The sequence below is a fragment of the Pestalotiopsis fici genome (genome assembly GCF_000516985.1).
Source record: "Pestalotiopsis fici W106-1 unplaced genomic scaffold PFICI_Scf_1, whole genome shotgun sequence".
Taxonomy (NCBI): Eukaryota; Fungi; Ascomycota; class Sordariomycetes; order Amphisphaeriales; family Sporocadaceae; genus Pestalotiopsis; species Pestalotiopsis fici.
Window position 1 is genome coordinate 5,088,469 of NW_006917091.1, and position 20,021 is coordinate 5,108,489.

The following is a 20,021-nucleotide window of genomic DNA, read 5'->3' on the forward strand; positions in this document are numbered from 1 at the left end:
GAAGAAGAAGAAGAACGAAAGAGGAAAGAGAATATTTCCTTGGGAGAAAAATTCTTTCTAAAGATAAATTTCCTCTGGAAAAAAAAAATCAAATACAAAGGGGTCAGAAATGATACATCAAGTTGCTTACCCGGGCCAAGATTGAGGTAGTTTTTGAAATCATTTTGGACGTAGAGTAGTAAAGGCACGACCGTGATAATCAAGGTAATGAACGAGGGCTCAAAGAAATGCACACTCAGCACGAGAGAAGTGGCAAGAGTAAATATAGCAGGGCCGTCGAGGGTTATCGACATGGGGTCTTGTCTTATAGCCGCTCGTAAAGTGTCTCCGCCAGCACTCTCATAGCCATGGACCATGGAAGCCGTAGCACTGGGCTGTGTCTGCAACTGGGAAACGGACATGGCTGTTTGGGGTGCATGTGACAGGAGGGGAGTACGTGATGCTGTGTTCAACTGCTAAAGGGAGGATGATTTGAAAGTATAGACGACTATAGACGAGACGAAGGAAGTTTGGAATGAGCAAACCTTGAATTGGAGTCTTCGTGGAAATGTCTGAACACCAAAGTCCTCCCTCCTAGAGCCGCAAGTATGAGGGGGGACATCGTCCGTCTTATGGGGACGAGGAATTCCCAGAACCAAAAAGGAACGTGACTAGTCTTGTGGAATTGACGTCGGTTCGTGTTCCCGTGGCGTGACCCTGCGGCTAAGCAGTCGCATCTAACCTTGCCAGGCCAGACATATAGACATTCTGAAAAGCCCATAGGCTGCGGTACATCACCGATAACCGGTGCCCACCTGCATTCGACTAAAGCTTGCAGCATAATGAAGGTACGCGAATAAGATGCGTGGGATTATCCGAGCTTGCAACGTCAGAGCTCCCCCAAGTGCTGCGGAACGATTGACCCGGGGGTCACTTGGTTGGCGCCGTGGCTACCTAGTGTTAGGTTTCACGGTCAGCCCTGCCAGTGTGTCAGTTTTACCTATCGAATATCCTTTGTTCGCTCGCCTGTCCGAGTATCGTCAGTCATGTCCTCGGAAAAAGCCAGAAAGAAAATTGCACCAAAGGCATTGTGTATAAATCATTGCCGAAGTCTGCGTAGCAAGAGGCGAGCAGAGGCGTTCGTCACAGCTGTTGTCCTTTGTCGAGAGACGTCGGTCGGTTGATGGAGAGAGTATTCAATAGTGCTGTCTCCCCTATTGCCAATGTAAGATCGACGGACAATAGCTTTGGACCCCTTGGACACGGAGACCGCGGTGAGGAGAAAGGAGGCGAAAGAGGCATATGACCAGAGGTCTGGGGATTTATTACCAAAATGTGATGCAATTGGAGTATGGCCAATCGTCGATCCCATGTTTGCTGAATAGCGAATGCTCAGCTCAGGCTTGCTTGTCTGGGGTTGGGCTTTGCTCGATTGAGTTACAAGCGAAATCACCGGCGCGAGCATGCACCATAGCTCCCGTTGCCTGCCCCACTCGCTGCCGTATCCGGAGCTTTGTTGTTCAATATTCTTCTGCAGCCGTGCCTGACCTCTAGCCCGTTCGTTCACCTACCTACCTACCTACCTACCTACCGGCCACTCCTCGAGAGATGGGTCATGAGCTCTTCATTCTGGCATCTGGTCGCGTGCTGAGTGAGCTGTCGGTTTGAGAGCGCCAGCCACTACGGAATCGTGGCATGTGTAAAACCTCGACATCCGGCTCGTTTAATGCTGGTCTTTGTGCTCTGTCCAAAGTGCGAGAGACACCAAAGCAATGGCCACGACAGCTGCAAAAGACGGTGTAAGCTTCCACATGACCCGGGGCACGTTGATACTGATTGGTGTTTCGCTGCTGAGGAACGCAGTGGCAGGCTTTTATTGGTTGATGAAACACTGATTCAATATTGCTCAGACTACCACATCTCGTGCCCAAGCGTTCATGACACAGCGATGGATCAATGCTGTGCTTCTTTGGGCATATATGATGTTGTGTCGAGCCTGCCAGGTATAAATCAGCTGATTTGGGTGATACCATTGCTAACCTAGCAAGTCAAGATAATTATACTCTGGACATTTTTTTGACTGCTGAGGGCCCATCAACATCAGCCGCAAAGCTCATATGGTTGCATCTGGGGCTACCCAGACAGATTCGAACAATCGACCCAAGCAAATCGAAACGTGCTCTCGAAAAACTTTAATGTCGAGGGGAGAATGGTCCCTCCAGCTGATGGATACCTTGACCGTCGACTGGCGCCAGCGTGCTGCATTAACTTCAGGAAAGCTTTCGTGTAACAATGGAACAGTGCTGCGTACGCTGGCGTCAAAAGCTGAGCAGAAGCTGTTCACGCTCGCAGTCTGATAATGTACGAGCACACCCTCTCGGATTTGTACGGAGTATGAGAGATTCAAAACTTGCCTGGCAAAGGCGATGGTAATGCTAAGTAAGGACGCGGCACGAGCCGCCAATGCCTATTTTAGATGATTTATGGTTAGTGGAAGAGTCCGAGAGCTGAGCACTTTACTATGGACAACGCCATGGTCGCTAGTAGATTCTACGGTAGTATGAAGCTTCACCATAACAAGTATTATACTATGTGGCTGTCATGTCGTCACATTCCCTGGATTTCCAAGGCAGCAAAGGGCCGTTGCTCATGACAACTCCTTTTTTATTTGGGGGCCGTACCAAGTTCTGCGAGGTCTCTGCCAGTCTGGACTCTAATCCAGATGCAATTCCCGCCGCTAAGTGGGCGCCGTCAGTTCGTCGTCGGTGGACAGTGGACACTGTGGGTGACCCACCCACACCCACATGGATAATCAAGGGGCAATAATCTAAAAAGACTCGTCGATTCGCCCAAACGAGGCAGTCGATTCATGCTGTAGCCGACGTTGCCATCAATGCCATGTACCTTTTTTAGCCATAAACGGTGCCTACATCTGAGCTGACGCTGCTTTTAGCGCTGTCGTACTTGACTCGTAGTATTGCGACACATCAATCTTATATACTCGGAATGATGTATAATCAGTCATGTTGAATTGCTCGCTTGTCTGTTTTACAACTCGTAGTAAAGGTGGAAGCCGCCGCATATCACCGCAGATCGCCATCTCCATCTTTCAAATACCATACGAGCAAGCTGACCGCAAGCTAATAACACTCAGCCCAGTGGCGGCAACACTGCATATACGAAAGCTCGCCTTCGGAGCAACACTTATTTAACCTTTATTTTTATTTTTGTGTCTTTTTTTTCCCTCCTGCTAAAGAAACGTCTGGAGGAATGTTCCTTGGAATTCCTATTTCGTTACAGACAAATTGATAGATTTACCCGATAGCAATTACCTTTTGATTTTTGGCTTATGCTTGTTTGATCTATGCTAGGAGGAAGCTTCGATGCTTAGATCCATATGCTTACGAGTATAGAAATTCTGGGAAAATACCATTAAGCTGATCCTCCGCAATATTTGGTTCCACAATGGCTACAATACGATTTTATAGTCGATTATGCGTTATGCGTTACAAATAGTTGCGAATCTCACGGATTGATCTACAGGTCTGCGATAAAGACAACATGACATGACACTAGTCCATGGCAACAAACTCCATGTGCCTCTCGTTGCTCTCTAGTTATGGCGTGTGGAACTGGCGAGGATCCATTGGCATGGCTGACGTTGGACGACAAAGGAGATGATGGATTCTGGGCGAATGAGATATCACGTCCTAGTGCTAGCACCCGTCCAATGGGCTTAGGTAACCCTTGGATGGTGAAGTAGCTCCTGGAATGCTCATAAAATTTGTTGATATAAACTCTCAAGAATGAGGATTGGGTCCAGTATATTTGTTCAAAATGGAAATGCCCTTCGTTTACATGCACTATTCCACTGCGTAAGACGTGTAGATACTCTCTGATCAAGAAGACTCAGAAAGAATAAGTGCACTATAATAATCCTAAAACCAATCATATTGCAACACCAATCAAAAACATGCGGCTATACTGTGAAATCCTGTCAAACTGGTTGTTGATTCTTGTCCAACTTTAAATCCTCCCCGTTACTCAGGTTACCGTCTGTTCCTGGATGACTGGGTGGATTGGCCACTCAAAAGACTGGAGAAAAAAAGCGGCGCCCGCGCTAGGCTGGATTGAGGGGGGCGGACCACAACATGAATTAGGTGCTAGACTCTCGTCGTCAAGTCCGGCTGCTAGTTTACCAGCAGGTTACATTATCGGACTCGCCAGCAGCGGCCCAGTTTTGGAAACACCTTTGCGCTCTCATTCTTTCTCTCCCTTCGCAGTCCTCAATCTCGACTTTCCTGCTGCACCGTCTGTTTTTCGCGCAGTCGCAGACAGACAAAAGCGAGGACAAGACAGAGAGCTCACGGCCTCTTCTCCAAAGCCGTGTTTCTGCTTCTCCAGCCGAACGCCGGGCTTCTGCGATACGATACACCAGTGCTTCTCTCCCCAAGCGACGAAACATCAGTGTACCCGCTATTGACGTAACGCCCGCTACACACTCGACCACCAGCACCTGAACAAGCTTAAACCTGGCACTTGGATTTGCTCTTTTTTTAACACATTGGGAAACCCGCGATCGCAGTCTTTACTGATCGTCCGCTTCTCCCCCTTTCCTTGCTATTGCTGCCATTGAAGGGGTTTGGCACTTCTGCTGTACCTGCGTCTTTCGTTTTGACTCCTTGCATTCCAGCGTACGGCGCCTTTATAGCACAAAACTCGATACCCTCTGTACAAACACGTCCTGACCTTGTCCAGGTTGCGGATCACTACATTAAATGAGAATGGGAGTCCTCTCCCTTAACCCTCCGCGGTCTCGCGATGGGCGGCACTCAAAGCTGCCGGTCTACGAGAATCTGGGAAAAGAACGCGACTCGAACGATTCCTACGACGAGTCCGACTACGAAGACTACTCCTTAGAATCTTCTCCCAATTCCAGACACACCGCGGCCGCAACGCCTATGCTCAAGACGCCCTTCTCCCTCTCGAGAAGGCCTGGAAGGCCGATAGGCTCCCGGTTACCAAACAAGGTCATTCGGTACCTTTGCATAGGCCTGGTCTCGAGCATACTGTTATTTATGTTCACCTTGGTACGCGCAAGCCAGAATGAAAACAGAATGATTGAACTTGGTGGCGTGTACAAACCACCGCCGAAACCCGCTCTGTGGGAGTCGTATGACTTCCTCACACGATACTATGGAGGAATTCGAAATCTGGTTCCCATCCAGAAAAACATTCCAGAGTACCCCCGACCCGAGGATGAGTTGCCACTCAGCAAACTCGCCTACGTCAACTTTACCGAAGACCCGAGTCTTCACCGACGCAGCCTTCCCGAGAGCAAGGAGTTCATAAATCACCCAAAGAGCATCTTCCAGACGGCTCCGGAAAAGCTCAACGAGTGTTTCCTTGACGCGGACAACAAGCTTCGCGTCCCTCCTATTCGATACTACGAGGGACGCCCCAATGGTTTCCCAGAGGCCATCGTGGGCTCGTATGATGCACTCGGCTTCAACGAGGAGATTTGTTATGAAAGATATGGTAGATATGGTCCTTACGGACTCGGATATTCTCAGAGAGTTGGTGGTCTTGGAATTGGTGAACATGGCGAAAGGGAGGGCTCCGAACAAACGTGGTCCAAAGTTCCGGCCGTCGACTGGAGAAACCTCGACTGGGCTGATGCGCAACGGCGTTGCTATCAATCGAATGCTGCGCGATACAAGGCCTTGCCTGAACGCACCCCGTCACCCCACGGCTTCTTTATCGACGACAAGTCTGCCAACGCTACGCTGCTTACTCGCGATATGTTGTCGGAAGCAGCTGCAGCAGAAGATCAAGCGAGATCCTCGACAGACAGCACCGAGGTCGCCACCAAGCTATCGAGAACCGCTGTTGTGATTCGCGTCTGGGACGAGTACTTTTTCCGGGAGGAAGATCTCATGAACCTCCGATCGCTGATTACCGAACTGTCCCTTGCTTCAGGTGGTCGGTACGACGTCCATCTCCTGGTGCAAGTACGGAATGATGCAGCCCACCCCATCTGGGCCGATGCCGCCACTTATGAACAGCGGATTCGGGATGTCATCCCACAAGAGTTCCAAGGTCTCGTCACATTCTGGACAGAAACACAAATGCTTTCACTTTATCAGGGTATCTATGATCTCTTCACTCGAGGCCCAGATCTACCCGTCCACGGTGTCTATCGAGGCTTGGCCATGGCTATGCAATATTTTGCCTACCAACACCCCGAATATGACTATTTCTGGCAATGGGAAATGGATATTCGTTACACTGGTCACTACTATGACTTTTTCACCAAAGTTGAGAACTGGGCTAAGCAACAACCTAGAAAAGGCCTGTGGGAACGTAATGCTCGATTCTACCTGCCTTCGGTTCATGGAGATTGGTCAGAGTTTAAACAAAAGGCACGATACCAAGCAGAGGATGGTACCGTAGGTGCTGACAACGTTTGGGAGGGGGTAAACGGCAAGGACAAGCAGGGACGCCCTGCCAACCGTGGCGACAAGATTATTTGGGGTCCTGAGCGTCCCATCGAGGAGAACGACTGGTTCGAATATGAGAACGACCCGAAGCCTGAGACCACTTATCAAAAGGACAAGGATGTCTGGGGAGTTGGCGAAGAGGCCGATTACATCTGCTTCAATCCCTTGTTCGATCCAGAGGGCACGACCTGGGGCCTTGCGGACGACATCACTGGCTACAACACGACACGGGAGAAGCCTCCGCGCAGGGCCCAGATCATTACGGCTTCTCGCATGTCCCGTCGTCTTTTGCTAACCATGCATCGGATGACGGCCTTCAAGAAACAGTTCGCCTTCCCTGAAATGTGGCCCGCGACCGTCGCACTCCAGCACGGTTACAAGGCTGTCTTTGCACCCCACCCGCTCTACGTTGACCGCGAATGGCCGACGGCTGTTCTAGCACAGACGTTGAACAATGGCAAGAACGGCGCCACGGGTGGCTCACGAACTTCTGTCTACGGCGACCGCGAACATAATCTGCGTGGTCTCACATGGTTTTATGATTCTGGGTTTGCCCCGAATCTCTACCGCCGTTGGCTTGGCCTGAAAGTCAACAACGACGGAGGTGAAGAATTCGAGCTCGTCGAAGACAAGACAAAGAATGCCTCGACCGTTAACCAAATGCGAGGAGGTGAGGGCCGCATGTGCCTTCCACCAATGTTGCTTCATCCGATTAAGGGCGTGGAGCTACCAGTGGAAGAGATACACGAAGAGGCCGAGATCCCAGAGAGCGATCCAGCCGCCTGAACGCAGTAATTGCTAATTGCATTGGCTGGAACCATGTTGATTTGGCAGTAATAATCTTTATGCATGTTGTTGGTGGTGGGCTGGGTGGCGGCTTTGTGTATTCATTGTGTGTTCTGCATATGTCCCATATATCTGGGCTGGCGTCATGCTTTGGGTGCTGGGTGAGGCGTACGGTGTTTTGCTATTGTTCATATGACCTTTTGGCTACATGCGTTGGGCGTCTAGAATATAGAACGCATTATTGAGAACGAAGCTATTCATGATATCATAATCGACTGGATTTTTCGCTACTGTTCTCTCGGATAAAAGATATAACCGTGACAGAGTAGATGGTCTTAATGGCTAAAAGCATGAAATTTGGGTGTCATTTCTAATCGTACAGCGGTCATAATGCTTTCCCACGCGTTGGCGCTCCACTACCGCCTTTCTCTGGCTGGTATGCGGCGGAAGTCGTCCTCCATATTGGAAATAGATCATGATTTTCCATCATATGCATATACAATCGAGATTGTGCAATAAACCCATAGCTTGTTGTGTTCTCTGACACAGAGCTCTCAGCTAGACGCCAGCAGATTCAGAACAGAAGCACCTCTTCCCTGCCAGTCCAAAATTTTCCTGCCAAAACGTTGCTCGTAGACATCTTTATTTTTACACTACACGCTTGACCTCGAAGAACCTGCGCAGCCACCAAACCTGGAAAACGGACTCGCCAATGACCATGCCAATGACAAACAAGTTCCACCACTTGACTCGGCTGTTGGTGCTCTCTGCGGTGTTTCGGTGGGTGCGCTCGCGAAGGACAATGTAGGACTGCTCATCCTTGACGGATGTGAGGAGATCAGAGAGGTGGCGGACTGTACACAATGTTAGCTAAACAATACAGTTCGGGCAGAGATGTTGCCCTCGCAGAAAGAGGTCAATGCTCACCCTCGGTCTCGAGAGGATCCTTGTCGGCCTCGTGCTCGGCGACGTAGACGATACCGTGGACGTTGAAGGAGACCTCCTTGCTGTTGGCACCCCAGTGCTCGTTGCCGAAGCAGTACGTGTACTTGCCGTCCTGCTTGGCATCAAAAGAGTAGTCGCCGTTGGAGATACTCTTCTGGAAGGTCTCGTACTGGCCATTGGGAGTGGAGATCTAGATATTCGACAAATATCGTCAGCTACTTGTCCAACTTCCCGAGCTCAATAGCTAAAAGCTGTCGCCAACTGAGCTGAACGACGTCAAGCTAGAACGTACCCAGAAGTCAATGTCGAGGTTGCCGGCACTTCCAAACTCCCGGTCGCCGACCTGGAAGGTCACGGTCATCTTGTCATCGCGGCGGAGCTGCTCGTGGAAACATTCGCGGCCGTGGGCAGGAAGCTGAATGTTGTGGCCAAGCACAGCTTGGAACAAGCCGGCGGACAGCAGCAGAGCTACCGACGAGAAGAGCTGCATCTTTCCTTGCTTCTTCACTTGACCTGAGAAAGAAATTGGCTTATCAGGCAAAGCAACGCACGGAGAAGGAAGACAAGGGGACAAAAAAAGAGGGTCGAGAGAAGAGAAGATATGACGTTTCTGCAGAGTCGATCGCGCGCTTCGCGAGCTTTCGTCGTTCAAAATGCCTGGAGTTGACACTTTGCCCGTTTACCCAGTTGAGTTGAGGCTCCTCTGCTCCAGAAGGCCTAGCGCCAAAGTTGGCCAGGGCAAGTGGGCTATACTTCTGGGATACCTCTTGAACAACAGCAGATCCCCCTGAAAGCTTGATTGCGTGGGGTTATCAGTGCCCTTGTTAGCCCCTATCTCACGCAGAACAGAAAGGGGTCACAAGTACATTTCAAGTATCGTCATCGCTTCTGCTTCTAGATGTTTTCTAGCAGGGGGTTTTTTGGTCCAACCTTGGCGCAGGGCCTTTGATGGCAACTCGCGTGCCTCTCTGTTCGCTAAACGGCCTGCCAGCACATGCCTGGACAGGGCAGATAAAAAAAAGTTTCGTGGGCGATAACAATCACTGATCACAGAGGGCCTTTGCCACTTGAGAGAATGATGGGAATGGAATCGAGTCAGCGCACCGACCGCTTTCACAAGCCCACAATTCACGGCGTAGTATCTCAATGTTGTAGGTAGGGATCCCCCAATCGGGATTAATGAATGCATGTCACTGGAGGAGCCAGGAGCCAGATTGCAAGTGGGCAGCGTTCAGTGGTTGCTGCTGTGTCGAAAGAGGCCTGTAATTTTTTATTTCTCTAGCAGCTGCAGTGATTTCCAGCAGTGTGAGTGAATGAGTGGCCTAAAAGCTAGCAGTCCCAAGCCAACCAAAACCCACATCCCAGTCCCGGCCACTCACTAGCACCAGAATCACCAGCGGCGGCAGCGGCAGCAGCAGCAGCAAGAAGCACGCACGGGTCAACCAACTTTTCCGCCGGCCGTTGCCCACGCCCTGGCACTGCACCGCCTTGGCTAACACTTCCCACTATCATATCTACCAGCAGCAGTAGTAGACTCGACTTGTTCGTCTCTTTCACCGACATCCATCTTAATCCATTCCACCCCCTTTCGACTAGACACACGACGAACCACTTTGCAGTAGACCTCTTCTCTTCGTCAAGAGCAGGTCTCATTGTCAACAATCGCAAAGTAGTAAGTTGCCTTTTCAAATCTCAAGCCTCATCGCAAGCAAGTCTTCAAAAGCCAGTTCCCCCTTCTCCCACTCTGGCGCGCGACGATGGCGGTCCTATGCCACCCGCCAGGCAGACAAAGCAGCAAGCGCGCGTGCCACTCTTTTGTGGTCTTGTCTGTCCTCATCTCAAATCCCAAGCACAGCAGCACCCCGTCTCTGTCTCCCCTTCAGCCTTCCTGTCAACTTGCCGCACTGGCCCACTTCCCAACCTCAACGGCCACCTTTTAACTACACACCGTATCCTCTTCTTGCAAAGGTGACAAACGTCAGCCAAATTTCATCTCCGTCAGCCAGTTCAATCGGTCGGCCAGCCCAGTCAGTCAGGTACAGACTCTCTATCTCTCTCCTCTTACCCCCTCATTGGCATTTGCGCGGCAGCCTGGATTCTGGAGACGCTCTATGACGACCCAAAAAGATCTCGAACAATCATAGCGCCCATACCAAACATACACGTTGATCTGTCCTGAGCTAAATTCCGTTGCCTGATTCGACACAAAACCATCACATAAATTCACGACATCACAAGCATCCAATCCGTCATTCTACCCCTCAAAACTATCGCGAGACAGGAAAAAATTCATAGCACTACTCCTTTGTGCCACCTTGAAAGATTCACTCTTTGGCGCGACTTAACCAACACTAACATTTGCATCTCCTTTCAGATAATAGACGACTGCTCTACATTTGAGCTTTAATAACACAGCACCACATAGTCGCGTATTTCCATACAACACCGCAAACATGGGTCTGTCCATCTCGAAGCTGTTCGACAAGCTGTGGGGGAAGAAGGAGATGAGAATTTTGATGGTTGGTTTGGACGCCGCCGGAAAGACCACCATTCTCTACAAGCTCAAGCTCGGTGAAATCGTTACAACCATCCCCACCATTGGTATGTTCCTTTTCGGACCCGGCCTCCATCGCGCCTCTTGGATCCCTTGGCAGGTCATCAACAAATGCTAATCTTCAACGCTGCGCAACAGGATTCAACGTCGAGACCGTCGAGTACAAGAACATCCAGTTCACCGTGTGGGATGTCGGTGGTCAGGACAAGATTCGTCCCCTGTGGAGACACTACTTCCAGAACACCCAGGGTATCATCTTCGTCGTTGACAGCAACGATCGCGACCGTATTGTCGAGGCCCGTGAGGAGTTGCAGCGCATGCTCAACGAGGACGAGCTGCGGGATGCCATTCTCCTGGTCTTTGCCAACAAGCAAGATTTGCCCGTATGTTGCGAAAAATTCCAATTGATCGAGACTCTTTGTGTGCTGACTAGAACTGCAGAACGCCATGAACGCTGCTGAAATTACCGACAAGCTTGGTCTCCACAGCTTGAGACAGCGCGCCTGGGTAAGCTATTCTCATCCTTTGGTTGCAAAGCCATATTGTACTGACACATATTCCAGTACATTCAATCTACTTGCGCTACTTCTGGAGATGGTCTTTACGAGGGTCTTGAGTGGCTCGCCACCACCCTCCGCAAGGCCGGACACTCATAAAGGAGCAGCAACCCTGGCGGTAGATAACGAATCGAAATCCTCAACCGGCGTCCCAAGTTTTTTCCTTCCGGCTGCGTGGGTCGATTGTACCTGGCAATCATTCCCTCTATCTGGAGCCCAGTTATAGTCCATAAATCACGAATCCATCTTTCTCCGTACCCCCATTGTCCTCTCTTGTGATGGTTTCTACCGTGAACCCATTCGTTCGGCAAAATTCCTGGTCTGCATGATGATTGTTTTTGGAAGATTTGGGGAGAGGAGGGCGTACAGGTATGGGATTTGTACGATTTAATTTATGGAAAGCAAAAAGAGTCATTTTCTTCCTATATTGATGCTGTGGAAGAATTGTGAAATGCCTGAGGAGGCCCACGCTGCTTACAAAGTATTATTGCAAGCCACTCGTGTCTCTATTCTTCATATTCCGGGCGGTCCTATGAACTTACGATTGGATATTTCACATCCAGTCACCTAGTGGCCCCTCGTTACATTGATTCGAGGCGAGTACTAAGAGCCCCAACCTCCGTTCCAGTTTTGTGAAACCCAACCGGCCTGCCTACGTACGACCCTTATTTCGAAGTTTACATTTAGCTTTTCAACGTTTCATGCACCACGTTTCCCCCCTGGTGGTTTCTTTCTGGATACAACCTTAATGCGCACAAGCGTTACGCTGGCTTTGCCCTGCTGCTGCTGTTGTTGCTTGTACTCTACAGCCTGCGTGCTGCGAGGGGCCAAGAGAGTATTTTGTCTGCACGTATTACAACACACATGTGCGCACAACTCGAGCCCTCCCTCGATGCAACAAGTGTGTTTGCGTCCACTGACGGGAGGCAGGAAACAGCAGACTTGGCGCAGGGTATGCAGATCTGATCGAGGGATGCTTTACTTCAGAGGATCCTCTCCAAACTCGATACAAACTCAATTACCCAAATGTTGTTTTCACGTTGTATAGATATCGAGGGGCAAACTATTCTTTTATCGATTGCCGAGTCATGTCTCAACCATATCTGGGCCAATCGCTGGGTGTGGAAAGTTGACTTTGACTAAAGTAATGGGTACAACTCTCGTTTTAACGGATAAAAGCATCAGACCCCGGGACCTCCGGCTTAACGGCTATTTCCGGTGGGCTGTAGGAGGCAATTAGGTCTTATGCACTTTATTTAACTAAACCCGTAGCCAGATCCGTTTATTTATATTAAATACACTAAGTCCCCATCAATTTCCCACATAATAGCACCACAATCAATATAAAAAATATTACGAATAGCTTCTTTTGTTATAATATAGCACCTAGCACTAAAGGTTACCCAAAACCCTATATTGCTAGCCAGGGCACTTTAACTAAAAGTGATCAAAGCGCTATAATAGCTGCTTAGGCGATCGCTAATAAAGCTGGCTAAAGCGCTGCAAAGCATGCAACTACAGCGGGTGCTACGGAAGCCATAGCTAAAAATATAAGGCAAGCAGCCGCTAATATAGCTAGCTATAGCATATTAAAGCAAGCTTTAATTATATTAATTCCTCGCTTAAAAAACTTTAAATTCAAAATCGATAAATCAAAATTCTTAGCAAAAACCTCTAATTATCGCGCCTATATAATACTACTTAAACTTAATAAGCAAACCGCTAAATAAATCGCAAAAACCCCTATTTACCCTTTAAATAAAAAGCTTATTATTACTACAATTTTAGCTATAATTAATAATAAAACGCTATTAATAATTATAAAACACTATTTAACAGGCATAAAAATAAAAAATGCTTTCCGCCGTTAATTTAACTCTATTACTATCGAAAAGAGGCAAAAACTATTAAAAAAATTACACAAATTCGACTATAATAGCAAAAACCCAGCCAAATTCAATACCGAATAAAATCACTATATACAAAAAAGCCATAACGCTAATAATCAACGCCTTACTCTAAACAATCAAATCCAGTTATATCTAAAAGCCACTAAAAACAAGGCTTCAAAATAAACAAAACAAAAAAAAAATCAATTAGCCATCCTCCCAAAAGGCGTTACACTAGGACTTATACAACTCCAATAATCCCTCACAACTAAATTTGCAAACAAAATAGCAACTAATAATAAAAACAACGCCAATTCACTATTCACCAATAGCAACGGTCAAATCAACGGCGAATATTAATATTGCGGCAAAAAAGGTTATCGGCGAATTAACTGCAAATCCAAAAAACGCGACAAAAAAGCTGCAAACAAATAAAATTCTAATTCTACACAATTAACGCAATCACCTACGCAATTAAACGCAATTATGCGATTAAGCGTAAATAAAGGCAATTACCATAAGCGTGGTACAGGTCGTGGCCGGGGCCGGGGAAGCGCGTCTACAAGCGCACTCCGGGGCTCCCAGCAATTACTATTAACTACAACAAACAATAATTTCCCCTACCAATTTAAAAGCGCCAAAATCATAAAACTCTCTAATTAAAATAAAAATCAGGAGGAACAAAAGACAGCTTATAATTATTATACGCAAATCGCTTCCGGCGCAATTAAACAATTACAAGCTACGCTTAATAACAAACGCTATAAACCTACTAAACAATACGATCCACACACACAAAATAAAACGAACCACTATAATTTCCCTATCTCAATAGCTACTTAGGCGCTAGATTTACGCAAACAATAGCTATTAAATATAAACGCTAATATTTATATTACGAACGATAAAGCTAATTTTATCGCTAAATTAATTATTAAATTAAATAAACACAATCGGTTACCTATTATAATTAAAAATAATATAATATATCCAACAAAATACGGCTAAATATTAACCGTATAACGCGGTCTTAAAAGCGAGCGCCGGGAACTAACGCTCAAAAAGTATTACTACGTTAAAAACTTCCTATTAAAAGTAATTTTTAGTAATAAGCTATATAAAGCTAAATTTAAAATCTATAATAACTTTATTAAAACGCCTAATAACAAAGTATTAACTATTATTAATATAACTAAAAAAAGGTAATTTTTATGGCTATATAGGCAAAAGGAACCACTTTATATATAAGCTTTAATAGCACTAAACGGATTAACGAAGCCGTTAATTAAATAAATAACTTTATAGCATCGTTAACTAAGCCATTTAAATAAAAAACGGCTAATTAAAACGATTAAAGCCACTAAAGGCATTAATTTAGATCCAGATAGCATTCCTATATTAATATGCGATACGTGCGATAAAGCCAAAAGCGTTCGGATCGATTTAGCAGATCCAATACGCATTCGCGCAAATTTTATAACGACCTTATTATAAGCTAATATTAAAAAAATTAAACCCGTCAATTTAAATAATAATCGTTATTTTACACTAATTAAATACCGTAAAACCATAAAATTACACTTTATCGATGCTTTATCCAAAAAAATTCTATAAAACGATTTCCTTAAGCATATCGCTTAGCTATAATACGAGCTTAGGAAAAAAAAGCGCCGAATTAAAATAATTTATATTAATAAAACTAATAACTTTAGCGGCGGCTTCTTTAATAACTACGCATAGCAAAAAGGCATCGAATTAACTACGTTAACACTAAACAACCAATACCAAAACAGTACCGCTAAGCGCGCAATTAAAATATTATAAAATAATACGCGCGCTATTTATATTTAAATAAATATTTTTACGGTATTCTAAGATAAAATCTACAGGACATAGGTTATCGTTTTAAACCGTATAACACCTACTAAAAAGGAATTAATTACTCTTTAATAGCGCTAAAAAAATAACTTTTAGCCACAAAATACACCTAATCGCCTATTAGTTAGGCACCTTAAAATCTTTAAATCGCGTATTTTTATATATATTTTAAAAAAAAACAAAATGCAAGCTAAAAAACTATAAGTAAAGGCGCTAAAAGGCATACTTATAAATTACGCTAAAAAACACCTATACGAAATATATATATTAAATATAGCACGCTTTATTACAACTCCCTACGTTATATTTTATAAGGACCTTAATAAAAGCGCTAATCAGCCCGATCCATTAAAAATAATCAAATCACTCCCGTAACACGTCTAAAATAGGCTGCGATACAGGACTTCAAAGCTAACTCATTATATAAAGCCTTGTAATCCGAATATAGCTAAAAAATAAGGATAAAAGGCGCGGCGATTTAAAGCCGGCTTCCCTTAAATACAAATAACCATACGGCAAAACATAGTTAAATATGCTATAATATACACAAATAATAATTATAACTATGCTATAATACGTTAAAGCTCAAATAAATATACCTACGCATATATAAATATAACTATAAAAAACAATTACCATACTCTAATCAATTTACGGGACTGTAATCAGGACGATAAAAAAAATCCGAGCTCTAAAAACGCGCTATTAACTACGCCAAATAAAGGCTTACATAACCATCCACTATTAATTAATAATAATTTATTTAAACAAATATAAAACGAATACCTAATACTAATTATTAAATATAACCCTAATTTATTATTAATTAATCAGGCAAAAAATATACAAAAATAGCCTAACTAATAATAAGCCATAGCAAAAAAAATTACTAAACTATTTAAAAAAAGAACGTTTAAATTCCTCGATTATAATAACTTTAAATTAAAGCAAAAGCCACTAATTAAATCCAAATAGGTATATAAAACTAAATATAATTCTACCGGTAATATAAATAAATAAAAGGCACGCTTTATAACTTAAAGCTTTATTTAAACCCTTAGAATTAACTATAAAAAAACCTTCGCCAATATAGCCAAACAAATAAGCATCCGCGTTCTAATCGCGATAGCTATAATCAAAAGCTAAAAAATCTTTTAAATCGATTTTATTATAGCCTATTTATTAGGCCGGCTTAATAAAAAAATCTATATACGCCAATTCCTATATTTAAATAAATTTATATTTTAACACCCTAATATTACATAATAATATAATTATACTTTTAATAATATAATCAGGCTATTACGCCCTTTATACGGCTTAAAACAAAATAGCTTCGAATAATAACAAAAAATTAAAAAGGAACTAAAAAAGCTGGGCTTTATAAGACTAAAAACCGATAATGCTATCTACTAAAATAAAGCTAATAAAACGGTACTAACCTTTTATATAAACGATTTTATAATTATATATATAAATACTAAAGCTATCGAAAAATTAGTTTAATAGCTAAACAAATAGCTAAAACTATAATACTTAAATACCGCTAAATAATATCTAAAAATACGCATTATCCAAAAGGAAAATAATAATATTATATTACTATAAAACAAATATCTAGATTAAATATTTAAAAAACTCGGATACCAAAATATTAAAAGTATTATTACTCCTATTAATCCGGAATTAATAATAATAACCCATAAATTTAAAGGCTACGTTAATTAGGAATCTAAAAATTAGTATTCTAAAAAGCTCGGGAAAACGAATTATGCTATAATTAAGCTACGCGCAAATATAGCATACGCCAATAAGGTATAAACGCGCTTTATAAATAACCCGTCCCTTAATTATATTAAATACTTAAATAAGGTGCTATAATACCTTTAAAACACCCGCATAAAAAAAATAAAATATACTTAATTTTATCGCTATACTAAATATAAGGAATTAGGACTACATATTTACGTTAACGCTAACTTTATAAGCGATAAATCAACCTCCAAATCCACGTCTAAATAGGTAACGTTTATAGCGGGCTTTTTAATAAGCTAAAATTTAAAGCTGCAAAGCGTAATTACTTAATTTATTATAAAAGCTAAATACTACGCCATTAATAAAAGCGCTCGTAAAGCCGTATTTATTAAGAACCTATTAAAGGAACTAAAAATAATGCCTTAAAAGGCAATTCCTCTATTAGTTAATAACATAGGCGCAAAAGCGTAGGCAAAAGCCCAGACTAGCACACTTACGAAAAAGCATATCAAAAAGTATTTTTATTATATTTAATAAAAAGTCTCTACTAAAAACATTCTAATTAAAAAAGTCACATCCACGGAAAACGCCGCTAATAAGCTTATAAAAGCGATATAACCCAAAGATTTTAAGCATTTCGTGCATTTACTAAATATAATAAATTATAACCCAACCACAGGTATAATTACTATTATTTAATTATAAATTACACTACAAATTATCGCAATAAGGCTTATCCTTTTATTTCGATTAAATCGCTCGTTATAAAAGGTATATAAAAAGTTGACTTTAACTAAAATAATAGGTACAACTCTCGTTTTAACGGATAAAAGCATCAGACCCCGGGACCTCCGGCTTAACGGCTATTTCCGGTAGGCTGTGGGAGGCAATTAGGTCTTGTGCACTTTATTTAACTAAACCCATGTAGCCAGATCCGTTCATTTGTACTGAATACACTAAGTCCCTATCAATTTCCCACACTGGGCGGCCAAATCCAGCCATCATTGCCTATGTCATTCTCGTGACATTTTTATCAGGCACTTGGAAAGAGCTCCACCCCGCTATCGGGCTGATCGGCCGACCATTGACAGGTGAAATACATCGGATCATAAGCCGAGTTGGAGAGCTCGGCTATTGTTTTAAGTTTTTTTTGGTCTTTCAATCGAGGATTCCGAGACGAACGCGCCTATAGATAATTTTCTTTACCTGTTCGTGATACTCTAGATTCCTCAATTGACCCAAAATGAAGCTTGCGAGAGCTCTTCCAAGGGGCCGTAAGGCTGTATCCGCCCTCTCGGCCCCGCGGTCCCCAGGTCTCGTCCTGTCGTCCCGACCCATCTCCACGACAGCTCCGCCGGCCATTAACAGCAGCCGCTCGCCAGCTCTATCCGCACGGCCACGGCAACAACAGCAACAACTCGCCGTCCTGATAAATGCTGGCGCCGGACGACAGATTCAGAAGAGGCAATATGCGTCGGCTCCCGAGTCGGGCGAGTCCCTGAGCAAGACGCCGCTCTATGACCTCCACCTCGCCCACGGTGCCAAGATGGTACCCTTTGGCGGCTTCCACATGCCCGTGCAGTACAGCTCGCTCTCCGTCGCGGCCTCGCACCACTTCACGCGGTCGCACGCCTCGTTGTTCGACGTTGGCCACATGGTGCAGCACCGCTTCTCCGGCCCCGGCGCCACGGATTTCTTGCAAAAGGTGACGCCCGCATCGCTCCAGACCCTGCCGCTCCACCAGAGCACGCTGTCGACGCTGCTGTGGCCGGGCACGGGCGGTATCGTCGACGACACCATTGTCACCCGTCTCGGCGAGGACCTCTTCTATGTCGTTACCAACGCCGCCTGCCGCGACAAGGACCTCGGGTACCTGCGGGAGCAGCTGAGCAAGTGGGAAAAGGCCGGCGGCAAAAAGGTCGAGCACGAGGTCCTCGACGGCTGGGGCCTCATTGCCCTTCAGGGTCCCCTGTCCGAGGAGCTCCTGTCGGAGATTCTGCTCGTGCCCGAGGAGGCCCGCCTTCGCGAGCTCTACTTTGGGCAGTCGCGCTTCGTCATGCTGCGCGTCCGCGATGGTGAGCTTAGCAAGCCCGTCCTCGTGAGCCGCGGCGGCTACACGGGCGAGGACGGCTTCGAGATCTCCATCCACCCCGACGACACGGTTGCCGTGACCGAGGCGCTGCTGGCGAGCGCCGGCCCCGACCGCCTGCAGCTCGCCGGCCTCGGCGCCCGCGACAGTCTCCGCCTCGAGGCCGGCATGTGCCTGTACGGCCACGACCTGGACGATACCACGACGCCCGTCGAGGCCGGCCTCAGCTGGGTCATTGGCAAGGACCGCCGTTCGCCCGGCACCTTTCACGGCTCCGAGGTCATTGTGCCACAGCTGACACCCAAGAGCAAGGGCGGCAGCGGCGTCGAGAGACGGCGCGTGGGCCTCGTGGTCGAGGGCGCACCGGCTCGCGAGGGCGCCGAGATTGTTGACGCCGACGGCAACAAGATTGGTGTCGTGACTAGCGGCTGCCCGTCCCCGACCCTAGGCAAGAACATTGCCATGGGTTACATCAAGGACGGCCTGCACAAGAGTGGTACCGAGGTCAAGGTCAAGGTCCGTGGCCGGGAGAGAAATGCCGTCGTCTCCAAGATGCCGTTTGTGCCGAGCAAGTACTGGAAGGTAAGAAGTCCATGGGAGCCCGCTCTAGAGAATACGAAAGCCTCACGACATGGCCGAAAAGAGAACTGATTGCTAACGATGAATTCATCTATAGGGTACCGCTCCTGCATAAATAATATCAATGATTTAAGATATGAGGAAGTGCTAGCAGGAATAGGAAATGGGTTTTCATGAACAGATTACAATCAAAAATAGGTTGATTTTTTTTTTTTTTTTTTTGATATCCTTCAACAGGTACCATTGATTTCTGACATCATGGTTATGGCGTTTTGTTCTGGGTTTTGGAGAAATGTATATATAGTGTAACAAGCTGTGAGTGAAGAAAACTTTCAACGCTTGGAATATGTGGCCTCCACATCATGGTTGCAGAAGATGACATGTTCAAGATCTTGACAATGTGTTTGAATGGTTGAGTTGGTGCGTGACAAGCAAGTACATCACTCAAGCTGTGAAATTCCAAATTAATCAACACCAAAGCCCCAGAAGATAAAGGCAACATATAGAGGA

General features: G+C 45.4%; 5 protein-coding genes across 5 annotated transcripts in view; 3 read left to right on the forward strand and 2 right to left on the reverse strand.

Moving 5' to 3' along the window:
- Positions 1-293, reverse strand: part of PFICI_01499 (uncharacterized protein) — a gene marked incomplete at both ends in the record, with an annotated part of 1,178 nt that extends 885 nt beyond the window's left edge. Inside the window, one exon of the mRNA XM_007830080.1 lies at positions 131-293. Coding sequence (XP_007828271.1) covers positions 131-293 — 163 coding nt within the window. The remainder of the gene's footprint in view (positions 1-130) is intronic.
- Positions 294-4,763: 4,470 nt separating this feature from the next.
- PFICI_01500 (uncharacterized protein) lies at positions 4,764-7,265 on the forward strand (the record flags this gene model as incomplete). Its single annotated transcript, XM_007830081.1, has 1 exon — positions 4,764-7,265. The coding sequence occupies one exon, from the start codon at positions 4,764-4,766 to the stop codon at positions 7,263-7,265; it is 2,502 nt and encodes an 833-aa protein (XP_007828272.1).
- Positions 7,266-7,913: 648 nt separating this feature from the next.
- On the reverse strand, positions 7,914-8,700 carry PFICI_01501 (uncharacterized protein; the record flags this gene model as incomplete). The annotated part of the gene is made up of 3 exons (XM_007830082.1): positions 7,914-8,119; positions 8,193-8,400; positions 8,503-8,700. The coding sequence occupies 3 exons, from the start codon at positions 8,698-8,700 to the stop codon at positions 7,914-7,916; spliced, it is 612 nt and encodes a 203-aa protein (XP_007828273.1).
- A 1,963-nt stretch (positions 8,701-10,663) lies between these two features.
- Positions 10,664-11,420, forward strand: PFICI_01502 (ADP-ribosylation factor; the record flags this gene model as incomplete). Its single annotated transcript, XM_007830083.1, has 4 exons — positions 10,664-10,811; positions 10,903-11,147; positions 11,206-11,271; positions 11,328-11,420. The coding sequence occupies 4 exons, from the start codon at positions 10,664-10,666 to the stop codon at positions 11,418-11,420; spliced, it is 552 nt and encodes a 183-aa protein (XP_007828274.1).
- Positions 11,421-18,086: 6,666 nt separating this feature from the next.
- PFICI_01503 (uncharacterized protein) lies at positions 18,087-19,583 on the forward strand (the record flags this gene model as incomplete). Its single annotated transcript, XM_007830084.1, has 1 exon — positions 18,087-19,583. One exon carries the CDS (start codon positions 18,087-18,089, stop codon positions 19,581-19,583), a length of 1,497 nt encoding a protein of 498 aa, XP_007828275.1.
- Between the last annotated feature and the right edge of the window lie 438 nt (positions 19,584-20,021).